At 47.9% G+C, this 25673-nt stretch overlaps 1 protein-coding gene across 2 annotated transcripts in view; it reads left to right on the forward strand.

Moving 5' to 3' along the window:
* The window catches only part of SETD7 (SET domain containing 7, histone lysine methyltransferase), a 56503-nt gene that overhangs the window by 16369 nt on the left and 14461 nt on the right, over nucleotides 1-25673 (forward strand). For both annotated transcript variants that reach the window (XM_072755202.1, XM_072755201.1), the window contains exons 3-7: nucleotides 5549-5750; nucleotides 9732-9921; nucleotides 16293-16374; nucleotides 19012-19129; nucleotides 22570-22727. In XM_072755202.1, the coding sequence (XP_072611303.1) occupies nucleotides 5549-5750; nucleotides 9732-9921; nucleotides 16293-16374; nucleotides 19012-19129; nucleotides 22570-22727 (750 nt within the window). The remainder of the gene's footprint in view (nucleotides 1-5548; nucleotides 5751-9731; nucleotides 9922-16292; nucleotides 16375-19011; nucleotides 19130-22569; nucleotides 22728-25673) is intronic.

The raw sequence follows: 25673 nt of genomic DNA on the forward strand, positions 1-25673 counted from the left end.
ATTAAGATTCATTTAAAATTTCCCTCTTGGTTCTTCTATTATAACAGCCGACAAAAGGAAGGGAACACAGTAGAGGAAGGGAGCAGAGTTCATGCCTCATGAGGCGAAAAGCCTGAAACATTCTAGGCCCCAGAGTACCGAGGAAAAGCCAAAGCTGTCAAATCTCCTAAGAGGACTTTGGTGTATTCAGATATTAAAGAGAATCTTAAAATGATGTTACAGTAATGTTTGAGTAAAATTGAGATTCATCAGTTTAGGTAAATAATTATAAAAATTCCCCATTTCTTTTTGAGTTAGATTTCCTAATTTAATTTATTACTGGAATTTTAACTACAAGAGCTTTGATAAAACAGGTAACAATAGTCTGTATGTATATGTACAGAAAGAATTTTAATTAAAATTTATGTTTTAATTTTCTCTACATTTTCTGGTTACTTGACTCAGATGCTGGTGCCAGAAAAATCTAACAGTCGAAAGATCATTTTTGAAGTTTCTTAACATACTAAAGAACCTGCCAAGATGTTGAAAGAGACTTCAGGAAATACCAGTCAAGAGGACTGTATATAGAATGATCCCATTTTTATTAAAACAGCAACAACAGAGGTGGGAAAGTGCATGATACATAAATGGGGAAAAAAGCTTTAAGTGGTATATGCTAAACTGAACAAGAGGAGTGGGAATTTCTACTTTCTACATCTTTATAGTACTTGGTTTGGTTTTTGTTTGTTTTAACAACCAATACATGTTACTTTTTTCACTTAAAGAAGCACATTTATTCCATCCTTGTGCCACACAATGGGTCATTTCATAAGTTATTCCAGACCGAGGAATCTTCCTTGCCCCTTTTTTTTTAAGTAGATTTAAAGCAGTTTTGGTAAATTTCTTTGACTATTCTGGTATCTCCTAACTATTCCCCTGATGCTTTTTTAAGCCCAGTTTCTCAGTAGAAAGCTCACCATCATACCCATGAGTACTCATGCATAATCATAACTTTTACTTATGGGAGCAAACACTATGTCCCAGAAAAAAGAAAGTACTCCCTGCACTTGAGTAACATTGTTACCGTTGTTATGTTCCCTCTCAGTCTTCTCTTCTCAAAGCAAACCAGCCCAGTTTTCATTTCGGTTCTTTCATTTAGGAAGTGCCACTTGAAGTATGTTAGGGGAGGGATGCATGGATGGATAATGCCTAATTTGTTCCAACAAAGAGCTTACAATCAGGGCACCTGGGTGGCTCAGTGGTTGAGTGGCTGCCTTTGGCCCAGGGCATGATCCCGGAGTCCCAGGATCGAGTCCCACGTGGGACTCCCTGCAGGGGATCTGCTTCTCCCTCTACCTAGGTCTCTGCCTCTCTCTGTGTGTCTCTCATGAATAAATAAAATAAAATCTTTAAAAGGGGGGGGGGCTTACAGTCTAGTTAGTGAAATAGGACATATAAATTGACCATCAGTAAAGACATGGAAAGTCCTGTGATGGGTCATGATGAGGCTCTGATGAGAAATATGGACTGGTTGGGGAGGTCAGGGCAGACTCTGGGGAAAGCAGGGCTCCACGCCGGGGGGTGGTCAGGAAGGTTGGGTAGGCTCTAGTCAAGCCAGTAAGAGCAGACTTCCTCCAAAATGTACCCCTCAATCCGATTTCAGCAAGGATTAGAAAGCTACTTGCATGCAGCTACTTCTCAAATAATCTCACATGTTAACAATGTAGTGGTCACAAAACAGCGCCTTTATGTCAGTTCCTTTTTTGAATAGAAAAATGCCAGGGGCTTGAGAATATTCATTACTATCACAAGGTTATTTTTGTTTTGAATTTAAAAAAAAAAAAAGGAAAGAAAATGTGACCTCAGGGATTTAAAACATTTGGTTACATACATTTTAAAGGAAAAAACAAGAATCACATAGTGTGGGAGCTAAAATATAAAGAGGTGTGCCCTGTGGGTCCAGTGAATAAATTCATGTGAGCAGGCAGTTCTAGAACGGGAGCTCCCCGAACAGGGGGCACTAGAAGGGGAGCCCGCAGGGGGCTCTAGAAGGGGAGCCCTGTGAGCAGGGGGCTCTAGAAGGGGAGCCCGGCGAGCAGGGGGCTCTAGAAGGGGAGCCCATGTGAGCAGGGGGCTCTAGAAGGGGAGCCCTGGAGCAGGGGGTTCTAGAAGGGGAGGCCTGTGAGCAGGGGGCTCTAGAAGGGGAACCCGTGTGAGCAGGGGGCTCTAGAAGGGGAGCCCTGCGAGCAGGGGGCTCTAGAAGGGGAGGCCTGTGAGCAGGGGGCTCTAGAAGGGGAGCCCATGTGAGCAGGGGGTTCTAGAAGGGGAGGCCTGTGAGCAGGGGGTTCTAGAAGGGGAGCCCTGCGAGCAGGGGGCTCTAGATCAGGAGCCCTGCGAGCAGGGGGCTCTAGAAGGGGAACCCATGTGAGCAGGGGGCTCTAGAAGGGGAGGCCTCTGAGCAGGGGGCTCTAGAAGGGGAGCCCATGTGAGCAGGGGGCTCTAGAAGGGGAGGCCTGTGAGCAGGGGGCTCTAGAAGGGGAGGCCTGTGAGCAGGGGGTTCTAGAAGGGGAGGCCTGTGAGCAGGGGGCTCTAGAAGGGGAGGCCTGTGAGCAGGGGGCTCTAGAAGGGGAGGCCTGTGAGCAGGGGGCTCTAGAAGGGGAGCCCTGCGAGCAGGGGGCTCTAGAAGGGGAGGCCTGTGAGCAGGGGGCTCTAGAAGGGGAGCCCATGTGAGCAGGGGGCTCTAGAAGGGGAGGCCTCTGAGCAGGGGGCTCTAGAAGGGGAGCCCATGTGAGCAGGGGCTCTAGCAGGCCTCTAGAAGGGGAGCCCCAGCAGGCCTCTAAGAGGGGAGCCCCAGCGGGCCTGTGGCGGTCAGTGCAGGCGGAGGCGCGGCCCAGGACGAGGGTGGGCTCCGGGGCGCCGCAGGAGGGAAGCCCCAACGGGCATCCGCACCCTGACAGCCCGAGCAGCTTGTCCGCCTTCCTCGGGGACGGGGGGCTTCCGGGGCTTCCGAGCCTGCCCTCTGCGCTGCCCCGAGGACCCCCCCATCACAGGCGTGGGGGGGCGAGCCGTTGCCTGGAGCAGCCGCGGAGAAGGCCGTGGCCAGCCTTGCCCCGGGGCGCCGAGAGGTTGCACCTGTGCACCTTGGTCACCTGGGCTGGGAGGGAAGCCGCCGTTTGTCCTGTTCTGCGTCGGCGGGTCGACGGGACAGACTGCCGTGGGGGGCTGTGCGCAGTCCAGGGGGACCAGTAAGGTCCAGGGCACCCACTTAAAATGGCATCTCAGGGGATCCCCCGGTGGCCCAGCGGTTGGGCACCTGCCACTGGCCCAGGGCACGACCCCAGGGTCCCGGGATCGAGTCCTGCATCAGGCTCCCTGCAGGGAGCCTGCTTCTCCCTCTGCCTCGGTCTCTGCCTCTCTCTCTCTATGTCTCTCATGAATGAATGAATGAATGAATGAATTAACTTTTTAAAAATGGCATCTCAGATAAGCAACGAAAAGTATTTTAGATTGTAGGCCACTCAGTATTAGGGCCATATTTATACTAAAAAACAACCTGTGGTTTATCTGCACCTGGACCCTGACCTGAGCCTGGCCCTCCCACGGGGAAGACAGGGGAGCACATGGCCGTTTGCACCACTGCACTGTTGGGTCGGTTGATTAGCGGTCCTTCCTCAAGGTCGTTATTATTTTTATTTTTATTTTTATTTTTATTTTTATTTTTATTTTGTGGCCATGCAGGGAGTCCAGTGGCCCTCGAACCGCATGAATTCCAACCTGGCTGATAGAGAATTTGGATTGTTGGTGCAAGGGCTGTGCTAAGGTGCACTTTGTCCTCTTCATGGATTTACTCAGCCTGTTGATCGTCAGTAGTGCAAACAAACCCAAAAGCGAGCTACTCCTCTCCCCGGGGGCGCCCCACAGTGTAATTACGGTGCGATCGGAGGCCACCGTTATGGGGTTGTGCTTCTCATTTAATAATCACGATCATTCTGTCTTCTGTAAGCGAGACCGGACTTGCCGGGCACAGCCCAGTGCAGCCCCCGAGGCCCCATGGCCTCCGTCTCCCTCGGTGCACGGTGTGTGCCCGCCAGCATCACCCCCCTGGGTGCCCCCTCGGGCTCCCCCCTGGTGCTGGCTCCTCAGAGGGCGCCCTGCAACTGCTTGTGGGCGCAGTTCATGATAACCCAGGGAATGCTCTCTGCAGATGTTAAAATAGACTCTTTGTCGCTGAACATTTTAAATTTAAAAAATTATTTGAGGGACACCTGGGTGGCTCAGTGGTTGAGCATCTGCCTTAGGCCCAGGATCCCGGGATTCCGGGATCGAGTCCCACATGGGGCTCCCTGCAGGGAGCCTGCTTCTCCCTCTGCCTGTGTCTCAGCCTCTGTGTGTGTGTCTCTCTCAAGAATGGATACATTAAAAAAAAAAAACTTAAAACATTATTTGAGCTGCTCTTTCCCTTATTCCAAACTGTAGTACACAGAGGGAATCTGGGGGTAAAGATCATTTCATTGGACAGTGGTCCTTGAGAAACCAATACTGAAAACATACTGAAATTCCCAAAGTGTTTTAGGAGGAGGGAGAGAGAGCAGGGCGGCGGGGGGCAGGTTCTTGTGAATTCACCACGAGCAGCACCCCGTGAGCTTTCTTCTGTTGAGCGGAGGGGTCTCCACGCTATCAGGCCACTGGCCATGTTAGCAAGGGTCAGCCTGCAGTCGCCACACTTGCCCCCAATTACCACGATCATGTACATACACACACACGCACACACACACATGCACACATGCATGGACCTAACTAAATCCCCATATATCAGGGCCCCCTGGGTGGCTCAGTGGTTGAGCATCTGCCTTCAGCCCAGGTTGTGATCCCAAGGGTCCCGGGATCGAGTCTCGCATCGGGCTCCCCGCAGGGAGCCTGCTTCTCCCTCTGCCTGTGTCTCTGCCTCTCTCTGTGTGTCTCTCATGAATAAATAAATAAAATCTTTTTTAAATATCCCCATATATCATCCAAAGAAATGGAAGAGACTCTCTTGGCTGGATATCAGTTATAGTTGTCCTCCATAAGTAATACATTCATGCCTTAAATAAATATGTAGATATTTACATTCTGAACCAGTTTTGTATTATTAGAGACCACTGTATACAAGCCATCTGAAAGGGCTTGAAAACCCAATAAAGTCTGGACTTTATTCTCTTGAGAGAGTAAAGCGTGAGTGGTCTCTGTGCAGTGGGCAGGGCCCGGGGTTGTTTGGCATCTTTGCACTGAAAACATAATCAGATGAGGCTTGTGCTCAGTTTCCACCTGTGGCTTTGTTCCTCTCTCTTTCTGCTGGCAGACACAAAGGATTGGTGGGACCTGGGAAGTTAAGAATGAGCTGTCCCTCTGTCCCCAACCCTACCCATATCTTGGGAGTGTTTTTCCTAGCGAGCCAGAGGATTCAGGAGATGCACTGAATACGGGTCAGCATCGAAACAGAGCTGGGCATGCAGTTCCTTGCATGTGATCCTTTCTTCTAAGAGTGGACTCACAGTCTGACTGTTCCCTTTTGTTCTCCCTTCTCTCACAGCACCCTGGAGGGGTATTATGTGGACGACGCCCTGCAGGGCCAGGGAGTGTACACTTATGAGGACGGGGGCGTTCTCCAGGGCACATATGTAGACGGAGAGTTGAACGGGCCCGCCCAGGAGTATGACACGGATGGGAGATTGATCTTCAAGGGGCAATACAAGGATAACATTCGGCATGGAGTCTGCTGGATATACTACCCAGTAAGCCTGGTGACTGTTCGTCTTGCTGGAATGTAACGTGTCTTAACCAATTTTTCAACTCCTCGCAATAAGGAGTGAAATGTGTTCTCTATGTTAGAAAATGTGAAGCTGTGACACCTGAGAGTTACAGGAGCTGGAGCCACTGGCTCACGAGGTGTGCCCCTCGCTGTTACCTCTACGCACTCAGATGGTTGAGCCTCACAGCTACTGCTCATTCCTCTTCAAGGTTGTTTTGGAAAGGAACAAGTAGTCCTGATTCAAGCAAATTGGGACAAAATGGCTTTATTGTGCCACTAATAAAGACAAAAAACATACGCCTTTCAAAAATATTCTTTTAGTATATAGGGTTGCCATTCATTTGGTTCTGGTTCTCATGCAGGAGAACTGATCCAGCGGTCTCCCATCTTCTGGGACTTACCGCACTGTCACTACTTGGTTTTACAGCCCGCCTCCCCACTTTATAAGCGATTTATGGCTTATGTCGCTTAAATTAAGATGATAAAAATGAACTTGCCTTTGAGTATTCGATAACATCTTCCAATATTTCTGGAGTTCACCAGGGCAAAATGATGTGCAAAACCCATTGGGTTGGAAATTAATGCTCTCGTTGTTGTTTGCATTTCAAATATCCCATCTGTCATTAGTGAATTTCCAGAAAATGTCTCAGGAAATAGACCTTAGAAAATATTTTGCCCAAGATTTTATTTTTGACCGGGCACCTAGCTGGTTGAGTCCCTAGAGCATGCAACTCTTGATGTTGGGGTCATGAGTTCGAGCCCTGTGTTGGACGTAGCTCTTACTTGAAAAATAAAACCAAAAAACTAAAACTAATAATAGTAATGTTTTATTTTGTCCAAAGCTTAAGGCAAGATACGATACAATTTTTCTTACTCTGAACCCTATCTTCTTATGAGTAAGAAAATGTTAATAAAAACAAATGATCTAAAAACAAAACAAAACAAAATGATCTATTACATGTGTAACAAGAAAAGTAGCCCCAGCTAAATCTCCTTATTCTCGTTCTTTAAAAAGAAGTTATAAAAAATAATAAAATAAAATAAAAAATAAATAAAATAAAAAGAAGTTATACTCTAGGAACAGGGCTTAAGGAAAGAATACTGGAAAACATTTTTAAAATAATTACCAAAGCAATTACATATGTTCTTGGTAGGCTCTGCAGTAGCTCAGAAGTCCCTTTGGTTACCTGTCAGGTGAGCAGGAGAGGGATGGGTGGAGGCACATAGCAGCTTAGGAAGATTGAGACTTCCGTTGCCTCGTGAGTAGGCCAGTTGAGCATCCTGCGCCCTGGCCCTGGGGATCCGCTGATACAGTGAATCATGAAGTCAGAGAAAGTGGAGCCCTCTGCGGGAGACTGGGTGTAGGAAAGAGGCAACATAGGGACGGCCGGATCCTCCTGTTACCTGTCCTCTTGCCTGTGACTGTGACCAGTTAGCGTCTCTACAAGACACCAAAGATGCGCCAAGGTAAATGGATCCGCATCACTCAGTGTAGTCGCGTCTTGAAACCTGAATGGTACACCTATGTTTTAGCATTTGGTGCTAATTATTACCTTACTAAATACCAAGAGAAGACTCTGCCTTATAAAAGAAGCACCGGGGAGTTTTACACTTTCAAAAATAACTTGGGAGAAGGTGTGCTGTATATAGGGTATCTGTTGGCAGTCGAGGGGGCTAATTGCATCCCTCTTCTCTCTGGATTGAGAATCAGCTAAAACCTGTGTCGGTAGGTGTCAGAGGCCAAAATGTGGGTTTCACTATGGCAGTGTTGGACTGGAGATGTGATGTGGACCCCACGTCACAATGAGCCTCTGTACCTTGCCCCTCTGAACGAAACCCCTGGACCAGCTGCAGCTAGAGAGCTCTAGAAAGTTGCAGATCTTGCCCGGGGAGCATCCCCAAGGACAGGGCAGGGATGGAGATGGGAAGAGTCGCAGCCTGCAGGCACCGACTGCTCCCAGGACAGCACGAGTGAAAATATAGCAGGACCCCTGGGAACCGCAGGGGTCAACCCCCACCCGCTAAAGAGATGGGTGTCAGTGGGTGTCAGAGCCTGCCTTCTGACTAATCAAGTGAGTGATTCCTTCTCCCATGAAGAGGAGCCAGCGAGCAGAGGCGGGAAGGCAGCAGCTTCCTCCCCGACACTCCCTGACACAGCAGACAAGGACGCGTTTGTGACATAGAGTCAAAGCAGGAACAAAGGGAGGAGAAAGAGTGACTCGCCCTCCGGTATTCATCAGCTTGCTCTCAGGACAGCTTATTTCTTTCAAAATTTTATCTTGGAACAGTGATGCTGCCAAACGTTTTCAGTTTGAAATGTCTACCTCCTTTTGGAAATAAAAGCAGGATCTCCGCTTTATCATCCTAGACAAATAAATTCACTGCCTCCCTGACCAAAAGTTTAAAGTATTTGGGGGGGGGGGGGAAATGTGAGAGGCCGGAAAGAGAATTCTGTACAAATAACTAGTAACGTTGGCTAACATTAGTTACGGCAGGTTAGAAGCACAAATGCTAAAAAAAAAAAAAAAAAAAAAAAGAAGCACAAATGCTCTAACACCCTTCAACTCTCATCACCCCTGAAAGTCTAAAGGCAGATCTTGCAAGAAAGTATCATCCACGTTTCTGCTCGCTTATTAAGAATTAACTCTGGGAGGAGAAAGAGCCATAATATAGCTCTAATGCACTTTCTGTCCGTTAAAAATGCTGCCAAGTATTTTTCTTTCTATGAAAGTGCTGTGGTTCATTTTTGAATTTATGACCTGTTTTCTTCAAAGGGCAATTAGACTATGGTGAGCTGTAGAAATCAGGTACCTGATGTTATTTATTCCTGCTGTCTCTCAGTGAGCAGCATTTGGGATCGCTCAGAAGTCACCCTACACCGCCGACTTTGAGTGGCTGTTTCTAGAACCTTTGAGTTGGAGAAATAACCAAGCTTTTAGAGGATGTCATGGCTTTACTGTTGTTATATTGAACCCACAAAGGTCTCAGATTTTCAGTTATACTGTGAAGACCTTCTGCATGGGTGGGGGGGGGAATATCCCTTACACCCTAGATTCAATGGTTTTAAATCATTTATTAGATTATTTTTTGGTATCCCCATTCAATTCAAAAAGTATTTGTGGTTCACCTATCATGTCCCTAGCACTTACCAGGATACAGAATTATACTTTAGGCCTCCGCCCTAAAGTATTTAATGACTCTTAGGAATGAAGGCAAGTGACAGTTAAACAGGAAGCACAGCTGGCTCCTCTCCTGGAAGGCCGCAGAAAGGAGCAGTAAATAAACAAAGAGGGAAGAAAGAGGTGATGGGGAAGGGATGGAATTTAGTTGATTTTTTTATTTTATTTTATTTTTTTACTATTCCTTCTAATGCCGTAAAAAGTGACAGTGTAGGATTCTCAGGCAGTGTCCAGAAGTCCTTTGGCTTATCTTTTAGGAAATGCAGACAACTCTCTTTATTCATGTACACTAAAGTTAATTCTTAAATACATTTGAAGTGAAGATTTTCTTAATCGACCAGAAATCCAAAATCCAACATGGAGAGGTGAGATGGTACGAATAGTCGGTAAAACCATCTTGCCACAGATCCTCATAGCATTTGATATCGGCCCCAAAATAACACTTAGTTACGTTCCCTTTAAGTATTTGTAACTGATACTACAAATACAACCCATTTGCTTCTTAGATAACACACCAAAATAGTGTCAGTAGCTTGTAAGGATTATGAAGTGCAGCTCAGATCAGGCTTCTGTGCTTCTATGTGTAGCTTCTAGCAGTTTACTTGTACAGGCCTGGATGGGGAGGTACGCATCACGTTTTTCTCACCCACGTGAAAGCTCCGGGTTCTTAAACTGTTGCATTAGGGCCACCAATGATGGGAGTGCACAAGAAAAATTCCTTGAAGTCGTGTCCTATAGATAAATACTACATGTAATATTTTCTGGCTTTTGGTTTCTCCCATCAGGATGGAGGCAGCCTTGTGGGAGAAGTAAATGAAGATGGGGAGATGACTGGAGAGAAGATCGCCTATGTGTACCCCGATGAGAGGACTGCACTTTATGGGAAATTCATTGACGGAGAGATGATAGAGGGAAAACTGGCTACCCTAATGTCCACCGAAGAAGGAAGGCCTCACTTTGAGCTGATGCCTGGAAGTAAGTTGGAGCTGCTTCAGATGGTTGCTCTGATTCCAAAGCAGGCTGTTAGGGCATGGTTAAGAGAAATTAATTTCTTTGTCTAGTTCACTTTAATCGTGTATTAATCAGCTTTGCTGCATAACAGACACCTCCACACCTCAAATACGGGTCTGCTGACGAGCTGTACTCCAGCTGGTATAGGCTGGGCTGGGCTGGGCTGGGCTGGGCATGGCTGGACTGAACGCGTCTTATCATTTTACATCTTACACGTCTTAATTCTGGGGCCCAGTCTGAAGGGACTTTGGTGAACTGAGTCAAGATTTTCCCAAGTGGGTCACAGAAAGCCAGGGCATGAGCAGACGCTGTGTTGCTTCTGAAAGCTTAGCTTGTTGACTCAATGTCACTTTTGCCCACTTTTTAAACGTATAACACCCAGTGCTCACCCCATCAAGTGCCTCCTCAGTGCCCGTCACCCAGTCACCCCATTCCCTCAGTCCCTCCCCTTTTGCAACCTTTTGTTTGTTTCCCAGAGTTAGGAGTGTCTCATGGTTTGTCTTCCTCTCTAATTTTTCCCCACTCAGTTTCCCCTCCTTCCCTTATGGTCCCTTTCACTATTTCTCATATTCCCCGTATGAGTGAAACCATATGATGATTGTCCTTCTTCGGTTGATTTACTTCACTCAGCATAATATCCTCCAGCTCCATCCACATTGAAGCAAATGGTGGGTATTCATCCCTTCTGATGACTGAGAAATATTCCATTGTGTATACAGACCACATCTTCTTAATCCATTCATCTGTCGATGGACACCGAGGCTCCTCCCACAGTGTGGCTATTGTGGACATTGCTGCTAGAAACATTGGGGTGCAGGTGTCCTGCCGTTTGACTACATCTGTATCCTTGGGGTAAATCCCCAGCAGGGCAATTGCTGGGACGTAGGGTAGCTCTATTTTTAACTTCTTAGGGAACTTCCATACTATTTTCCAGAGTGGCTGCACCAGCCTGCATTCCCACCAGCAGTGCGAGAGGGTTCCCCTTGCTCCACATCCTCTCCAGCATTTGTGGTTTCCTGCCTTGTTAACCTTAGCCATTCTTACCAGTGTAAAGTGGTATCTCATCGTGGTTTTGATTTGTATTTCCCTGGTGGCCAGTGATGCGGAGCATTGTCTCGTGTGCTTGTTGGCCATGCGTATGTCTTCTCTGGAGAAATGTCTGTTCATGTCTTTTGCCCATTTCATGACTGGATTGTTGTTTCTTGGGTGTTGAGGTTGATAAGTTCTTTATAGAGCTTAGATACCAGCCCTTTATCTGATATGTCATTTGCAAATATTTTCTCCCATTCTGTAGGTTGTCTTTTAGTTTTGTTGACTGCTCCTTTGCTGTGGAGAAGCTTTATATCTTGACTAAGTCCCAATAGTTCATTTTTTTAAAGATTTTATTTATTTATTTTTATTTATTTATTTATTTTTTATTTATGAGAGACACAGAGAGAGAGGCAGAGACACAGGCAGAGGGAGAGGGAGAAGCAGGCTCCATGCAGGGAGCCCAATGCAGGACTCGATCCCGGGTCTCCAGGATCAGACCCTGGGCCGAAGGCAGGCGCTAAACCACTGAGCCACCCCGGGATCCCCTTACTAGTTCATTATTGGTTTTGTATCCCTTGCCTTCATAGATGTTTCTTGCAAGAGGTTGCTGTGGCCAAGTTCAAAAATCAGCCCGTGTTCTCGCACAGGATTTTGATGGATTCTTGTCCCACACTTAGATCTTTCATCCATTTTGAGTTTATCTCTGTGTATGGTGTGAGAGAATGGTCCAGTTTCATTCTTCTTTTGCCTGCTTTTCATCGGTCAAAGCAGGTCACGCAGCCAAGCCAAATAGCAGTGAGATGGGGAAATAGATACCATGTGTTTCAGTAGCAGATGCTAAAAAGTCACTTGATGAAGGCATAACTATGTAATTCTAATACAGGGAAGAAGTGAAGAAATGGCAGCAGTAATCCAATGAATTTCAAAAGGTTAGGTCTCAGAAAAAAACTGAAGTACAGCTTAATGGTACTAAAGGATCAAATTAGGTCGATCTCCAGGTTGATACAAATTGTAAAGTTGATTCAGTCTGAGCTCTGATTGGGACAGATAAATGCGTGTTGGCATCCCCTGCCGTCTTCAGAGCCCAGCATCCTCACGGGACACATACTGGATACATGAGTGAGCCCAGTGGAATCCATGTTAGAAAAAAATCCTGTTTCCTTTAGGAAGTACAGTAGTGCATACTAAACATTTTTTTCTGAGTAGAGAATTATTTATTATAGAAAGTCTGGAAAAAAAAAGGGGGGGGAAACCAAGATTTTGTATTTTGGGTGGCACAGCAAAAGAAAGCTGTTTGAATTGGTCTGATTCCTTGAAAGCAAAATATGCATCTATGTGCACTCTAAGGTTATGCAGAGAAAAAAAAAAGTAGATAAGATAGTAGTAGATAAGTCTATGCAGGAATAGTCCTAAATAATATTTTGCTATTTGTGATCTGAAGGAGAATCTCCAGAGGAGAATGTCCAAAAATAGGAAATCTAGCATTTACACTTAGGTCCAACTTGGTTGTTTTAAATGTCTCAGTTTTTGTTTTTTTAAGTTAAAAATTGAGGCAGCCTAAATGCAACATGGGATTCTGGATCAGATCCTGGAACGGAAAGGAAGCATTAGCGGAAAAGCTGGTGACATCTGAATAGTCTGAAGTTTAGTTAATAGTAACGTAGCTATGTTGGCTTCTTAATTTTGACAAACACACCAGGTAACAGAGGAAGTTAACATCACAAGAAACCATGAGGTTTCTTGGTTTTCTTCCCATGAGTATTGCAGTGCTCTGTTCCATCTTTGCAACTTTTCTGTAAATTTAATATCATCCCAAAATGAAAATTTGGGGTTTTTTTTAATTGAAATTAGTAATCTTTGCACTTCAAATTCTAATATCTGTGCTCTTCGCATATGTCCTGAAAGGAGACGGCCCTACAATGTTTAGAAGGGAGGGGACCTGGGCCAGGGGAGGATCCCAACTGGTGATGCCAATTTTAAAACTTCAGAAGCAGCAGCGTGTTTTAGTGCAAGATCCGTGACCTTGAGCGTCCCCTGATTTGTGCTCCAGCTTCAACATCCACCATAGTGGTCTTGGGCAAGTTATTTATCCCTTTGGAACCTGTTTCTTCATTCTTCATTCTTCATGAATAGACAGAGACTGGCACCTAGTACACAGCACCGTGACCACAGTTGCTGTTGGGCCGCCTGGGTGGTGAGTTGGGTAAGCAGCTGCCTTCGGCTCAGGCCGCGATCCCAGGGCCCTGGGGTGGAGTCGCCCGACGGGCTCCCTGCCCGGGAATCTGCTTCTCCCTCTCCCCTGCCACTCGGCCTGCTGGTGCACTCGCTCGCTCGCTCGCTCTCTGCCAGATAAATAAATAAAATCTTAAAAAAAAAAGAAAAAGAAAAAGAAAGAAAGAAAGAAAGAAAGAAAGAAAGAAAGAAAGAAAGAAAGAAAGACACTGTTATCTTTACATCCTTCTTGGTGTGAGTAAGCAGCAGATTTGGGGAAGTGAGGGGGGAATTTTCAAAGGGTTCGTTTGCTTAGAACTCCAGGTCGTAACCAGCAAGCACCCTCGTCACCTTAGCTTAGGGCTGCAGACAAGGTGGGGAGGAGGCGCAGAACTCCTGCTAAGGTGCCGGGATGCCTTCTAGCTTCAGCACATGTTGAACGGTTTGGGTTTCCCCAGGCTCAGGAGCCCTGGCTGCTTGGGGTGCCTGGGTGCTTCTGGCCCCGCCCCCCCCCCCCCCCCCCCCCCCCCCCCCCGTCACCATGAGCTGGGGCAGGGGCGGGGCCCAGGCCTTCGGGTGTCATGCCTCCATGTGGTCCAGGCTGGGGACAGGGAGGAAAACCGTCATGCACACATGGCACCCAAAGTCCTCCCAGCCTGCCCCCCGCCGACCTCTCCCACCACCCCCTTTCTCCTTATGCTTCTGGAACCGCAGGCCGCTCTGCTTCCCCGCTCGCTGCAGGCCGATCTCCTCGCCAGGGCTCAGGCTGGCTTGCTTCCTGCCTCCTCTCTCCACCTGTCCACGAGGAGCTCCTTCCTGCGGTCATTCCTGTCCCGTCCTTAAGGCTCGGCTGGTCCCTTAGAGCTAACGTCCGTCGAGGGAATGAACGAGCGCTGGGCCAAGGGCTTGTATGCGTCCCCGAGGAGAGGAGAAGTGAGCGTGGGCCCCGTTTGCCCAGGACGCAGGCCAGCGTGGGAGGAACAGGAGGCCCGTGTGTGCTGGAGGAGGTGGCCTCGGCCCCTGAAAGCGGCTTCCCCTCGCCGCCCCCGCCCCGTGCCTGCAGCGGCACTGGCAGCTGGCGCTGGGGACTTCGTGATGGAAGGGTTAGGCCGGGGGGGGGGGGGGGGGGGCACAGATTTTCTGCACAACAGAGCATGTACTTCACAGGAAAGTTTGGTTGGAAAGTGGGTTGCTTCTTCCTTAAACTGACCTCCTTGGGTGGTTTGTGCGTTGGGCCGCTACCTGTTTGCTCTCAGGTGCACCCGTCGCCCTCCTCCCGCCCTGCTTTTGTGGCGGGGGCTGCTGCGTCTTGCAGGCCGCATGGCCCAGGCTCCCGTATAGGTTTGGCCACAGGGAGGCCCTGGCCAGGGGCACGACGACGAGGGAAGGAGTCGGAGTTGCCTCTGTGTGTCCAGCAGCGTCTCCAGCAGTGGCCTCTGTCCTGATGGCATCTCCCGCCATGAAGGCCCCCCCAGCACCCCAGCTTCCATCGGGCGAGCCCAGCTCTAGAGCCCCAGGCACCCCCCCCCCCCCCCCCCGCTCTGTCCCTCTGGCTGAGCGTTATATGGCTTCCAACCCTTGCCAGGCTCTGGGCTCCTCCCGGGCCCCTTGGGCCTCTCAGTTCTTCATGTTCTAGAAAACCAGTTTCCTGAGCGAGATTCTCTTTCAAATACACAAACGGTCTGTTTCCCAGCAGACTGATTTGGATTGCTTCTTCACTTGGTTTGACACATCCATTTGGGTTTTGTGACTATACCCAACAAACCCCAGAAGGAGGACCTCATAACCACAGAGGAGCTGCTTAATGGGATTATCTGTGGTGCCTTGGTGCCTGAAAGAATTTGCAGGAGTAAAGCCCTTTGATTCTAAAATATGTTTCTTGGGGCAGCCCGGGTGGCTCAAGGGTTTAGCACCACCTTTAGCCCGGGGTGTGATCCTGGAGACCTGGGATCGAGTCCCATGTTGGGCTCCCTGCATGGAGCCTGCTTCTCCTTCTGCCTGTGTCTCTGCCTCTCTCTCTCTCTCTCTCTGTGTCTTTCATGAATAAATAAATAAAATATTTTAAAAAATAAAATAAAATATGTTTCTTTACTTATTAGGCGTTGGAGCACCTGACGTCGTCACTGCGCCCTGGGAGGATTCTCGGGGGCTAATCCTTTGCAGAGAACCAGTGTGAATTCTAGAGCGGTTGTATACTTTAGTGGGTAGAATGAATTACTAATTGGCTTCTGAACCACCTTGATAGAAATAAGACGACTTTGTTTTTGCTTTATCAAAAGCAGTTCTGTTCCTAATTCTGGTGAGGCGAGTGTTTATTTTTAGCGAAGGGGACAACTGCCAGGGCTGGATGGCTGGAGTCTACGGACTGCTTCTAGTAGGAAGGAAACCACAAGAGAATTTTATTTTATTTTTATTTTTATTTTTTGAAGATTTTCAAATTTATTTATTCACGAGAGACAGAGAGAAAGAGACGCAGAGACACAGGCAGAGGAAGAAACAGGCTCCATGCAGGGAGCCCGACGTGGGACTCGATCCCGGGTCTCTAGGATCACGCCCTGGGCTGAAGGCAGCGTTAAACTGCTGAGCACCCCCCCACCCCGCCGCCTGCCCACGAGAACATTTTTTTTTTCACTTCAATTTTTTATTTTTATTTTTTTTTTACATTTTTTTCACAAGAACATTTTATTTATTTATTTTTATATATTTATTTTTTTTACAAGAACATTTTAAAACCATCCTCCAACCCGGTCTGACCAGAGAGCTCTCAAAATTTCATGACAAAGCATGTTCTTGATTAAAAACTGTAATCACACGAGCATTTTGTAAACCGCTTGAATAAAGAAAACTCCAAAAGCAAAAATGGGATTTTTGAGGCATAGGTCTGATGGCTGTTCATGAAGACCTAAAAATAAAACTCAAAGGCAAATCTAACAACCATTCGTTTGTATTGAAGAATTTATTCTAGTTGGTGTAACCTGAGTGGCATTTTTCATCACCTAAACTCCTTCTGTGCCAGGAGTACAAAGAGATGCTGTGAAAGCCCTTCCCTAACTGTAATCTCTAGACTGAGATTTGTTCCATTTGCTTTTCAGGCTCCGTGTACCACTTTGATAAATCGACTTCATCTTGCATTTCTACCAGTGTTCTTCTTCCGGACCCATATGAGTCAGAGAGGTAAATTTTTTTTTTCCTTGTGGTTTGAATGGCATTGTTATGGGAAGTCAAATAGCCCGAAAGGTGGAAACTAATTCTCCTCTGTGGCTCTCTGAGCAGAAAAAAAAAAATGTTCATATATCCTGATGAAGAGTGTTTTTATGCTTATTTAGAATCTGTCCCGGTGAGAGTTTCTCCACCTGTAAAGCACAGAGCAGCCAGGTGTCCGTCCCAGAAGGAAACGTCTACGTCTAGAGCGCCGTCGGGCCGGGCAGCCACTAGGCCCGGCCCAGATGTCCCCTTTCTTGGGGGCCCTGGTGCAGCTGAAGCTGCAGCCACATGCTGGCCTCTAGGGGAGCACCTCGGATGTTACTCCGTAAGGCTCTAGCCTGGGCAGGAACCAGGATGCCTCCCTCACCAGCCCAGCTGAGGGGGTCTGGACCACAGCCTTTAGTCACTAAGGGAGAACAGGTGTGAACGAAAGACGGTAAGAAGCCTGAAAACATTCCAGCTCACAAGTGACAGGCTTCTGATTCTATGAGCTGGCTCCCCAAGTGCCCAGGCCCGTTCCATTTCCTCTTCTCCGGACTCCAGGTCTCCGTCCTTGGTCATTGGTATGACTTTCTCTGGTACCCTCCTCCCCTAGCAACTGGCCTGTTCGTGCGGAAGAGTGACACCTGCAGTTGGTTTTCTCTCTGCCTCCTCTTTGTAAGCATGGCTCACAAAGGAGGACTTGCACCTGGGAATCCCTCGGTGGCTCAGCGGTTTAGCACCTGCCTTTAGCCCAGGGCATGATCCTGGAGTCCTGGGATCGAGTCCCACGTTGGGCTCCCTGCGTGGATCCTGCTTCTCCCTCTCTGTCTTTCATGAATAAATAAAATAAAAAGAAGGACTTCCTTCACTTTTTCTTCTGTTTCCACCTGAAAAATAGGCCTCTTCCCTGGTTGAACGGACAGGGCGCACACCACAGCATCCCAGTGAATGCATGCCTTCTTTCCGGATACAAAGCCCTGCTCCATTTACAGAGGGAAGCACAGTAGCACGATTTTCACATTTATCAGTCTTTTTTGCTACTGTTGTTGTGATGATGCTGTACAATGGGACCCTCAAAACTAGCAGTGGTTTAGGGGCACCCGGTGGCTCAGCGGTTGAGCATCTGCCTTAAGCTCAGGGCGTGATCTGGGTCCTGGGATCGAGTCCCGCATCAGGCTCCCCACAGGGAGCCTGCTTCTCCCTCTGCCTGTGCCTCTGCCTCTCTCCCTGTGTCTCTCATGAGTAAATAAATAAAATCTTTAAAAATAAACAAATAAAATAGGCATAGGATCCATGTAATAAAAACTAAGGATGCCCAGTTCCACCAGAGTCATTACATCTTAGTGCCCAAAGAACTGAAATAGTTGTTGATGGGGCATGTGCTGGCCTAGTAAATCCAGTTCGGTGATCATGGAGTGCTGTTTTCTTGTAAACCAGGGATTGGCAAACTTTTTCTGTAAAGAGCCACATTGTAAATATTTCAGGCTCTGTGGGTCTCTACTGCAACTGCTCAGCTCTACTTCTGCAAGCCAAAGCAGCCATAGACACTAAATAAATAGGTGTGGCTGTGTTCCATAAATCTCTATTTACAAAAATGTGCAGCTGCCAGATTTGGCCCAGGGGCCATAGTTGGTAGACCCGTTATGAACTGTTTTGTTGGGAAGTGCTTACTGGGTATGTCTTACTGTTTGTCACTCTTCAATGTGAAAGATTCATCTTCGGGCTTAATTAAAATGGTCCTCCCCTCCTATTTGGCATTGACAGGCTCGGGTACAGCTTTAATTATCTTGGAAATGTTTTACTTGTCCAGGAAGACAGTGAAACTACTCATTAACTAAAAACATAATTTAAAAAAATATAAAACCTTATATCAAACACTGAGTTGCTTTATGAATACAGTGAAACCACGACCCCCTCCCTGGCCCCATGCAGTTGAAAATCCACATTTAACTTTTGATTCCCCAAAAACATAACTACTAAGAGCCTCCTGTTGACTGGAAGCCTCACGAATCACGTAAACGGTTGATTAACACATATTTTGTATGTGATTCGTTTTATACACTGTATTCTTACAATAAAGTCAGCGAGACAAAAGAAAATGTTAAGAAAGTCATGGGGGGAGGGGGTGCCTGTCTGGCTCAGCCAGTAGAGCGCACAACTCTTGATCTTGGGGTTGTGAGTTGGAGACCTGCGTTGGGTAGAGAGATTACTTAAAAATAAAACCTAAAAAAGTAAAATAAAATAAAATAAAATAATAAAATTAAATTAAATCAAATCAAAATAAAACCTTAAAAAAAGAGAGAGAAAAGAAAGTCATAAGACAATGACATTTGAAAAATTGCATCTAAATGGACCCGCACAGTTCACACCCATGCTGTTCTATATAATAATCCCCATATTAGTGAGCAGATTTTAAACACCACTCTGAAAAGATACATGAGTGCTAATTCTTCCATTTTCAGTGCCAAATATTGTGATTTAACTTTTCTTCCTTCCTTCCTTCCTCACGGGATTCCTATGAACTGATGCTTTGGGTTCAGTCGCCTTACTGGTATTTTGGTGGTTGATGTAAAGAGTGACAGATCAAACTAAAAGAACCATTATTTGACTCTTTTTTCTATTTAGGGTTTATGTTGCTGAATCTCTCATTTCCAGCGCCGGAGAAGGACTGTTTTCAAAGGTAGCGGTGGGACCTAATACTGTTATGTCTTTTTATAACGGAGTCCGAATTACACACCAAGAGGTGAGTGGGGTGGAGGTGGAAAATGGATTGGTTAAAGGGCTCGGTTTCAAACACTCCATTTTCCTGTTAGCCCCTTTACTTTCATATTCGCTAGAAGTATGAAGAATAAAGTCTTTTTTTGTAAAATTGATGGGATAATGTCTTATCGCAGTCTTTGCTGTAGCAACATACACTGGGGGCGCCCAGGTGGCTCAGTCGGTTAAGCATCTGCCTTGGGCTCAGGTCGTGATCCCGGGGTCCTGGGATCGAGTCCTGCGTTGGGAATCCCTGCTCCACAAGGAGTCTGCGTCTCCCCCTCCTCTGCCCCTCCCCACCCCCATTTGTGTTCTCTCTCTCTCCCCTCTCCCTCTCTCTCAAAAAAATATATAAAAATCTTAAAAATACACTGGGTGACCTATAAGCAACAGAAATTTATTTCTCACAGTTCTGGAGGCTGGAAGTTCAAGATCAGTGTATCAGCAGAATTGGTATCTGGTCAGAAACCGCTTCCCGGTTCATAAAGGGCTCCCTTCTCATTGCAGCCTCACGTGGCCGGAGGAACAGGGGAACTCTCTGGGGTCTCTTTTAGGTTTCACAGCTATTTTATAGAGAGTGAGAGGCACCCGTCAACGAGACAGCAATTGCTTTGTACTGTCTACACCCAGTGTCTGAAAAAAATGGAGATCCAACCGGACTCTGTCAGTAATTAATCTATGACCTCGCACAGGGTGCTCCCTAGGAAGGCCTCCTACTTCTGTTTGTGCAAAAGTCCTACAGTAGCCTACATCCAGCCAGGAAGGCTTCTATTGCCAAAAAAAAAAGCTAAAAATAAAAAGCTAAGAATCATCACCTCTTGCCTTTAAAATACAATCTTTGTTATGTTTTCCAGAATTCATAGGTGTTTTTTGTTTTCACTTCTTCACGTCACAATTACCTTCCTGACACGTCCGCTTGAGGACAAGAAGGCCGCTGCTTGAGCCTGGCTTGTAGTCCCCATCTGGGCTCACTTGCATTACACATATGGGACCTGGGCATGTTGCTCATATCCCTCAGTCAGGTCCCCCCCTTTTCACTTACTGCTGAGGGATGCTAAGGGGGAAATGCCGTGAAACAATCCAGTTTTTGCCCCTTCAGAGGCATCATACAGACAGAGATGGCTTGGCACCCAAACTCAGTACCCCCTGGTGACGGCCGGGCCTCGGGTCGGCCACCTGGCAGTCAGGTTCAGCGTATGCAAGGTGGCTCAGACTATTGCCATGCGGTCTGTTAATTCTAACATTTCACAGAAGACAAGACGGAAGCCCAGAACGGGTGAGCCACTTGCCCAAGGTCACAAATACGGGAACTAGCAGTGTACAAGCAGGATTCCAAGTAGCAGAATCGGGCTCGGGGTGGAACTCCTGCTGTGCTGTGGATGTGAATGAGGCACCGTCTTTGCCGTCTTTGCCCTCATGGCATTTACATCCCGTTGGGGAGGGACGCCTGGGTGGTGCAGTCAGCTGGACTCCTGTTTGGTGCAGGTCCTGATCTCAGGGTTGTGGAATCGACCCCTGCATCAGGCTCTTTGCTCAGTGGGGAGTCTGCTGGAGACCCTCTCTCTCCTTCTCCCTTTGCCTCTCCCCACCCTCGCTCTCTAACGTAATAAATAAATCTTTAGATCCTGTAAGGATATAATAAAAACACACAGCTAACGGCAACGTAAGGTAGATGGCACCAAGTGCCAAACATCAGTATCCTGTGACAGGCCTGGGATATTAAGACCCAAGAAGATTTTTTTCACTCCCACCCCTGCTGTATCCCCTGCCCCTAGAACAGTGCCTGGAGTATGATAGGCACTCAGCAAATATTTGTTGAATGAATATCAGATACAAGTAAGAGCATCGTTGTCATTTAGGGACAGGAGAGGCAGCTTACCTCTGGGAGTCAACAGTTCTATATAAAAGTGTGATCCGAAAAAAAAATAATAATAATAATAAAATAAATAAATTTTAAAAATAAATAAAAATAAAAGTGTGATCTGAAAAAAATAATGATTAAATAAATAAATAATAATAAATAAAATAAATAAATGAATGAATGAATGAATAAATAAATAAATAAAAATAAATTTGTAATCCGATGGGCGCCCAGGTGGCTCAGTCAGGTAAGCACCCAGCTCTTGGTTCCAGCTGAGGTTGGGATCTCAGGGTCGTGGGATCGAGGCCCGAGTGGGACTCCGTGCTCAGCGCAGGGTTGGCCCGTCCCTCTCCCTCTGCTCTTTCCTCTGCGCTCTCTCTCTCTCAAATAAATACAGTCTTTAAAGAAATTGTTTTTAATGTAATCCTGCTTGCTCCAAAAAACTGCTCTGCTGACATCACCAGGTCCTGGGGTGTGGGCTGGAGTGGGCAAGTGGTTTGGAGAAGGGAAGCCTGTTAGCGCACTGCAGAGTGAGTCCCGTTGTAGCCAAGAAAGCGCCGGTGGTAACTGGTGACGCTGTGGCCTGGTTCCCGTTGATGTTCTTATTTTTGTTTTTCTGTTGCCTCGTCTTCTTCACAAAGGGAGGAGGGTTGAAGGGATTTGGGTGTTGATCTGAGAAGCAGCTACAACCACAGGAGGTAGGAGCACCCCACAGGCTCCCCTGACTCTGGGCAGCAAGAGAGGGGATGACCGCCCTGCCAGAGATGGCACAGGGGCCACCATCCAGAGCAAGAGGGGGGCAGGAGCTCCCAGGAAAGAGGGGGCGCTTGTGCGTCTGAGGGGACCATCCTACAGTGAGGAGTCCCTGGCCCAGAGAGCTCCAAAGGACAGAGGCAGCCTGGGGCCTTTCTGGCACTGGGCTGTATCTAACCTGCTAGCAGATGCCGTCAGGTGTCCCGGGAAAGCAGGCCCTAAGTGGCTGACACTCTGCTTGCTTTGGACTATTTTATTTTATTTTTTACTATTTTTTTTTCAAAGATTGTATTTATTTATTCATGAGACTCACAGAGAGAGACAGAGACACAGGCAGAGGAAGAAGCAGGCTCCATGCAGGGAGCCCGACGTGGGACTCGATCCCAGGACCCCAGGGCCACGCCTTGAACCAAAGGCAGATGCTCAACCACTGAGCCTCCTGGGCATCCCTGCTTGGACTATTTAAAAAACAATCAGACGTGTAAACGTTTGAGTTTGGTGTTGGAGGGCTTTCGAGGTGACAGGCCTTAGCCTGAAGAAAGAAACAACCGAGGGCTACCTGGTTATATTTTCGTGGGTCTTTGTAAGAGACTCTAAGTCCTTTATTTCACGTGAGGGGAGCTGAACTCCGTACCTAGCACGTGGAGCTGGCTGGTGCTCCCCCACCTGGCTCTCCCCATCGACGGCCAGAGGGCTGCCGTGGGTTTTTTCATGTACGTGAAACGGAAGGATAAATGAGTTCGTACTGCTGGTGTTCCCTGAGGTGTGGGGAGAAGGGCCCCCTCTCATGTTTGCTTTCTCGTGTTCTGCAGGTTGACAACAGGGACTGGGCCCTTAATGGAAACACCCTCTCCCTCGATGAAGAAACGGTCATTGATGTGCCTGAGCCCTACAACCACGTGTCCAAGTACTGTGCCTCCTTGGGACACAAGGCAAATCACTCCTTCACTCCTAACTGCATCTACGACATGTGAGTATGACACCGAGCTGCCCAGGCCGGACCTGGGCCCCAACCGCCCGGGCCCTGCGACTGGGGAGGGCATGTCAAAGCTGTGATCCGGCCCCCAGGATGGCCACTCGCTCCGAGTCCCCGAGGCTCCTCTCCTGGGGGGCTTCACGGTTATGACCTGAGACTCAAGAATCCCAACAGCCCCTTCTCTGGCCTTGGTAGGCTCACAGGTGCCAAAGGGCTTAGAAGAGTAGAAATGCTGTGGAAGTAGGACCCTTTGTGGTTGCTGTGTCGTTGGTGCTTTTTTTGTCCCGGTCTCTGGAAAATGAAGGGTGGTGTTATTTGAAATGTTAGAAAAACTAAAATTAAAAAAAAAAAGAAAGAAAAGAAAAACTAAAATTATTCTGCATGAGGGAGATGAGTGAAGTGTTTTACGTGAAAGGAAGGAAGAAAATAAGATGCTAACCTAGAGCATGAGGTCTTGGTGTTGGAAAAGACCGATAAAATCAAGAGTCCCCATTACTCAACAATAAAGAGGAAAGAAATACTGTCACATGCGACAGCGAGGACGAGCCTTGAAAACGTTACGCTGAGTGCAAGACACCAGCCGCCTAAGACCCCACGGTGTATGATCCCGTTGATAGGACTTGCCCGTCACCGCGGGATTCACAGAGACAGGGTGCAGAGCTGTGGTTTCCCCAGGGAAATGGGGCTGATGGCCAACGAGAATGGGGTTTCTTTTGAGGGTGGCGCAGTCTGCTAAAAAGTAGGCAGTGGAGATGGTTGCCCACCTGAACCCCCCTGAACTGTCCACTTCCAGTGGGTGAATCCCAGGGCATATGAATTGCATCTCGACAACGCGGTCATTTTAAAAAGTCCGGTAGTCCTACCTCCTGGAGTGTGAGCCTCCCCTTCCAACTGCTCGCTGATCCCAAACTTGTTGTAAACCTCCATTGATGGGGAGCTTCCTGTTGTGCACGAGGGCGGCTATTGGGACCAACTGAAAGAGGTATCATGAAATTGGCTTTCGGGCTCTGATGGTTAAAGTGTCTTTCCGTGGAGGGAGCCCAAATGGCTTTCCCCGTAACGCCCCTAACATCCTGTGCCCCTGTTATTTCCCTACGCACTCTGCCAATCTGTCTTCCACACAGTGGCCCCACAAGTATTTTAGGAGTTTTCATATATGCCCCCCGGATGGTCTCCTCCCAAAGTCCAGGGTCTGTTCTTGAAGGGTACGGTTGGCATGCCTCGTCCCGTCGTCACCGATCCCCTTAGCTCAGCCCGAAAATGCCAGGCACCCCCAGGCGGCTGCGTGCAACCTTTTCTGCTCGGTTGCAGCCTGCCGTCCCTCCGTCTGTCGCTCGTTAACGGAAGCAGGATCAGATCGTGCGCGGTGAATCTGTAGGAAAATGGCCAGGCTGTGCATGTCCCTCCTCGCGTCCCTGAGACGCCTTGGAGATTGTTCGGGCAGGGAGTTGCTCTCCTCGGCAGCCGGCAGCAAGGACTGAAGCTACGACCTGTTTAAAGGGCAGGTCGAGGTGGCAAAGGACATGTGTCGTGCCAAACGAGACCGACACTGGTCCTAACTCCAAGGCCTTCGTGGCCACCGTGAATTAGGCCAGAGCATCGTTCCAGGCTGCACGCAGCTGACCAACCACCCTTTATTTTATTTTAAGATTTTATTTATTTATTCATGAGAGGCAGAGAGAGAGAGAGAGAGAGAGGCAGAGGGAGAAGCAGGCTCCGTGCAGGGAGCCCGACGGGGGACTCGATCCCGGGACTCCAGGATCATGCCCTGGGCCGAAGGCAGGTGCTGAACCCCTGAGCCTCCCGGGGATCCCCATTACCAACTACCCTTTAAAGCGGTGCTAACAGTGACAAACCTACTTAGACTACTCTTTTCAGCCAGATTAGTTCTATGATTTCATTGCAAGGATCCATTTTTTTCTCACCAAAGAGAAGGGCGCACAAGGAGACGAGGGAGGGGAGCCGTCTGTGCAAAACCAAGTCCCTGCACCCCTCAGGGTTATTTCCTTCCAGCCCAATGAGAACGGTTAGTTATTGGGGAAAAATAGGAAGACTACCCTGAAAACACAGTAAAATGTAAAATTCAGATACCAAGTCATGGCATTCTTTTGCTTGGACCGTCACTGGTGTGATCGTGCGCACTTGGACATCAGCCCAGCGATGTCCCCATAGAAGCTGCCGCCCGGCGCAAAATGCCGAGTGGGCGAGCAGACAGGGACTACCGCCCCAGGTGTGACGGACACGCGGACCTCGCAGCCACGGCGGCCAGGTGTCCCTAGTGGCCGTGCCCTAGGGCCACCGGGGAGAGTGAGCACCCGAGATTGGGTTGTTTCTTTGCACTCTGTCCTTTTTCTACTCTTTGAAGATAATGACGATAAGCAGGAAGCTGCCCGTAAAAGAGGATTATACCAGAAGCACAAGCAGGCTTCTACGGAATTTCGTCAGTATACGAGAAGATTAGCTACAGCCCCATTCAGGGGGATTATCTTTTAATGCAGTATTTTAATTTAGAGGGATCCCTGGGTGGCCCAGCGATTCAGCGCCTGCCTTCAGCCCAGGGCGTGACCCCGGGTCCCGGGATCGAGTCCCACGTTGGGCCCCCTACATGGAGCCTGCTTCTCCCTCTGCCTGTGTCCCTGCCTCTCTCTCTCTCTGTGTCTCTCATGGATAAATAAATAAAATCTTTTTAAAAATTTTTTTAATTTAGAGACAAAGAGCTGTGATTTTTTTTTTTAAGATTTTATTGATTCTCGAGAGGCAGAGAGAGAGGAAGAGGGGAAAGCTGGTTCCCTGCAAGGAACAGGACTGGATCCCAGAACCCCGGGATCACACCCCGAGCCAAAGGCAGAGGCTCAACCACTGAGCCACCCAGGCGCCCTGCAGAATTGTGATTTTTAATTAGGAATTCCCGAATCCCTGATTCGCGGATGTGTGTGATGG

This window comes from Vulpes vulpes, chromosome 4, assembly GCF_048418805.1.
Source record: "Vulpes vulpes isolate BD-2025 chromosome 4, VulVul3, whole genome shotgun sequence".
Lineage (NCBI taxonomy): Eukaryota > Metazoa > Chordata > Mammalia > Carnivora > Canidae > Vulpes > Vulpes vulpes.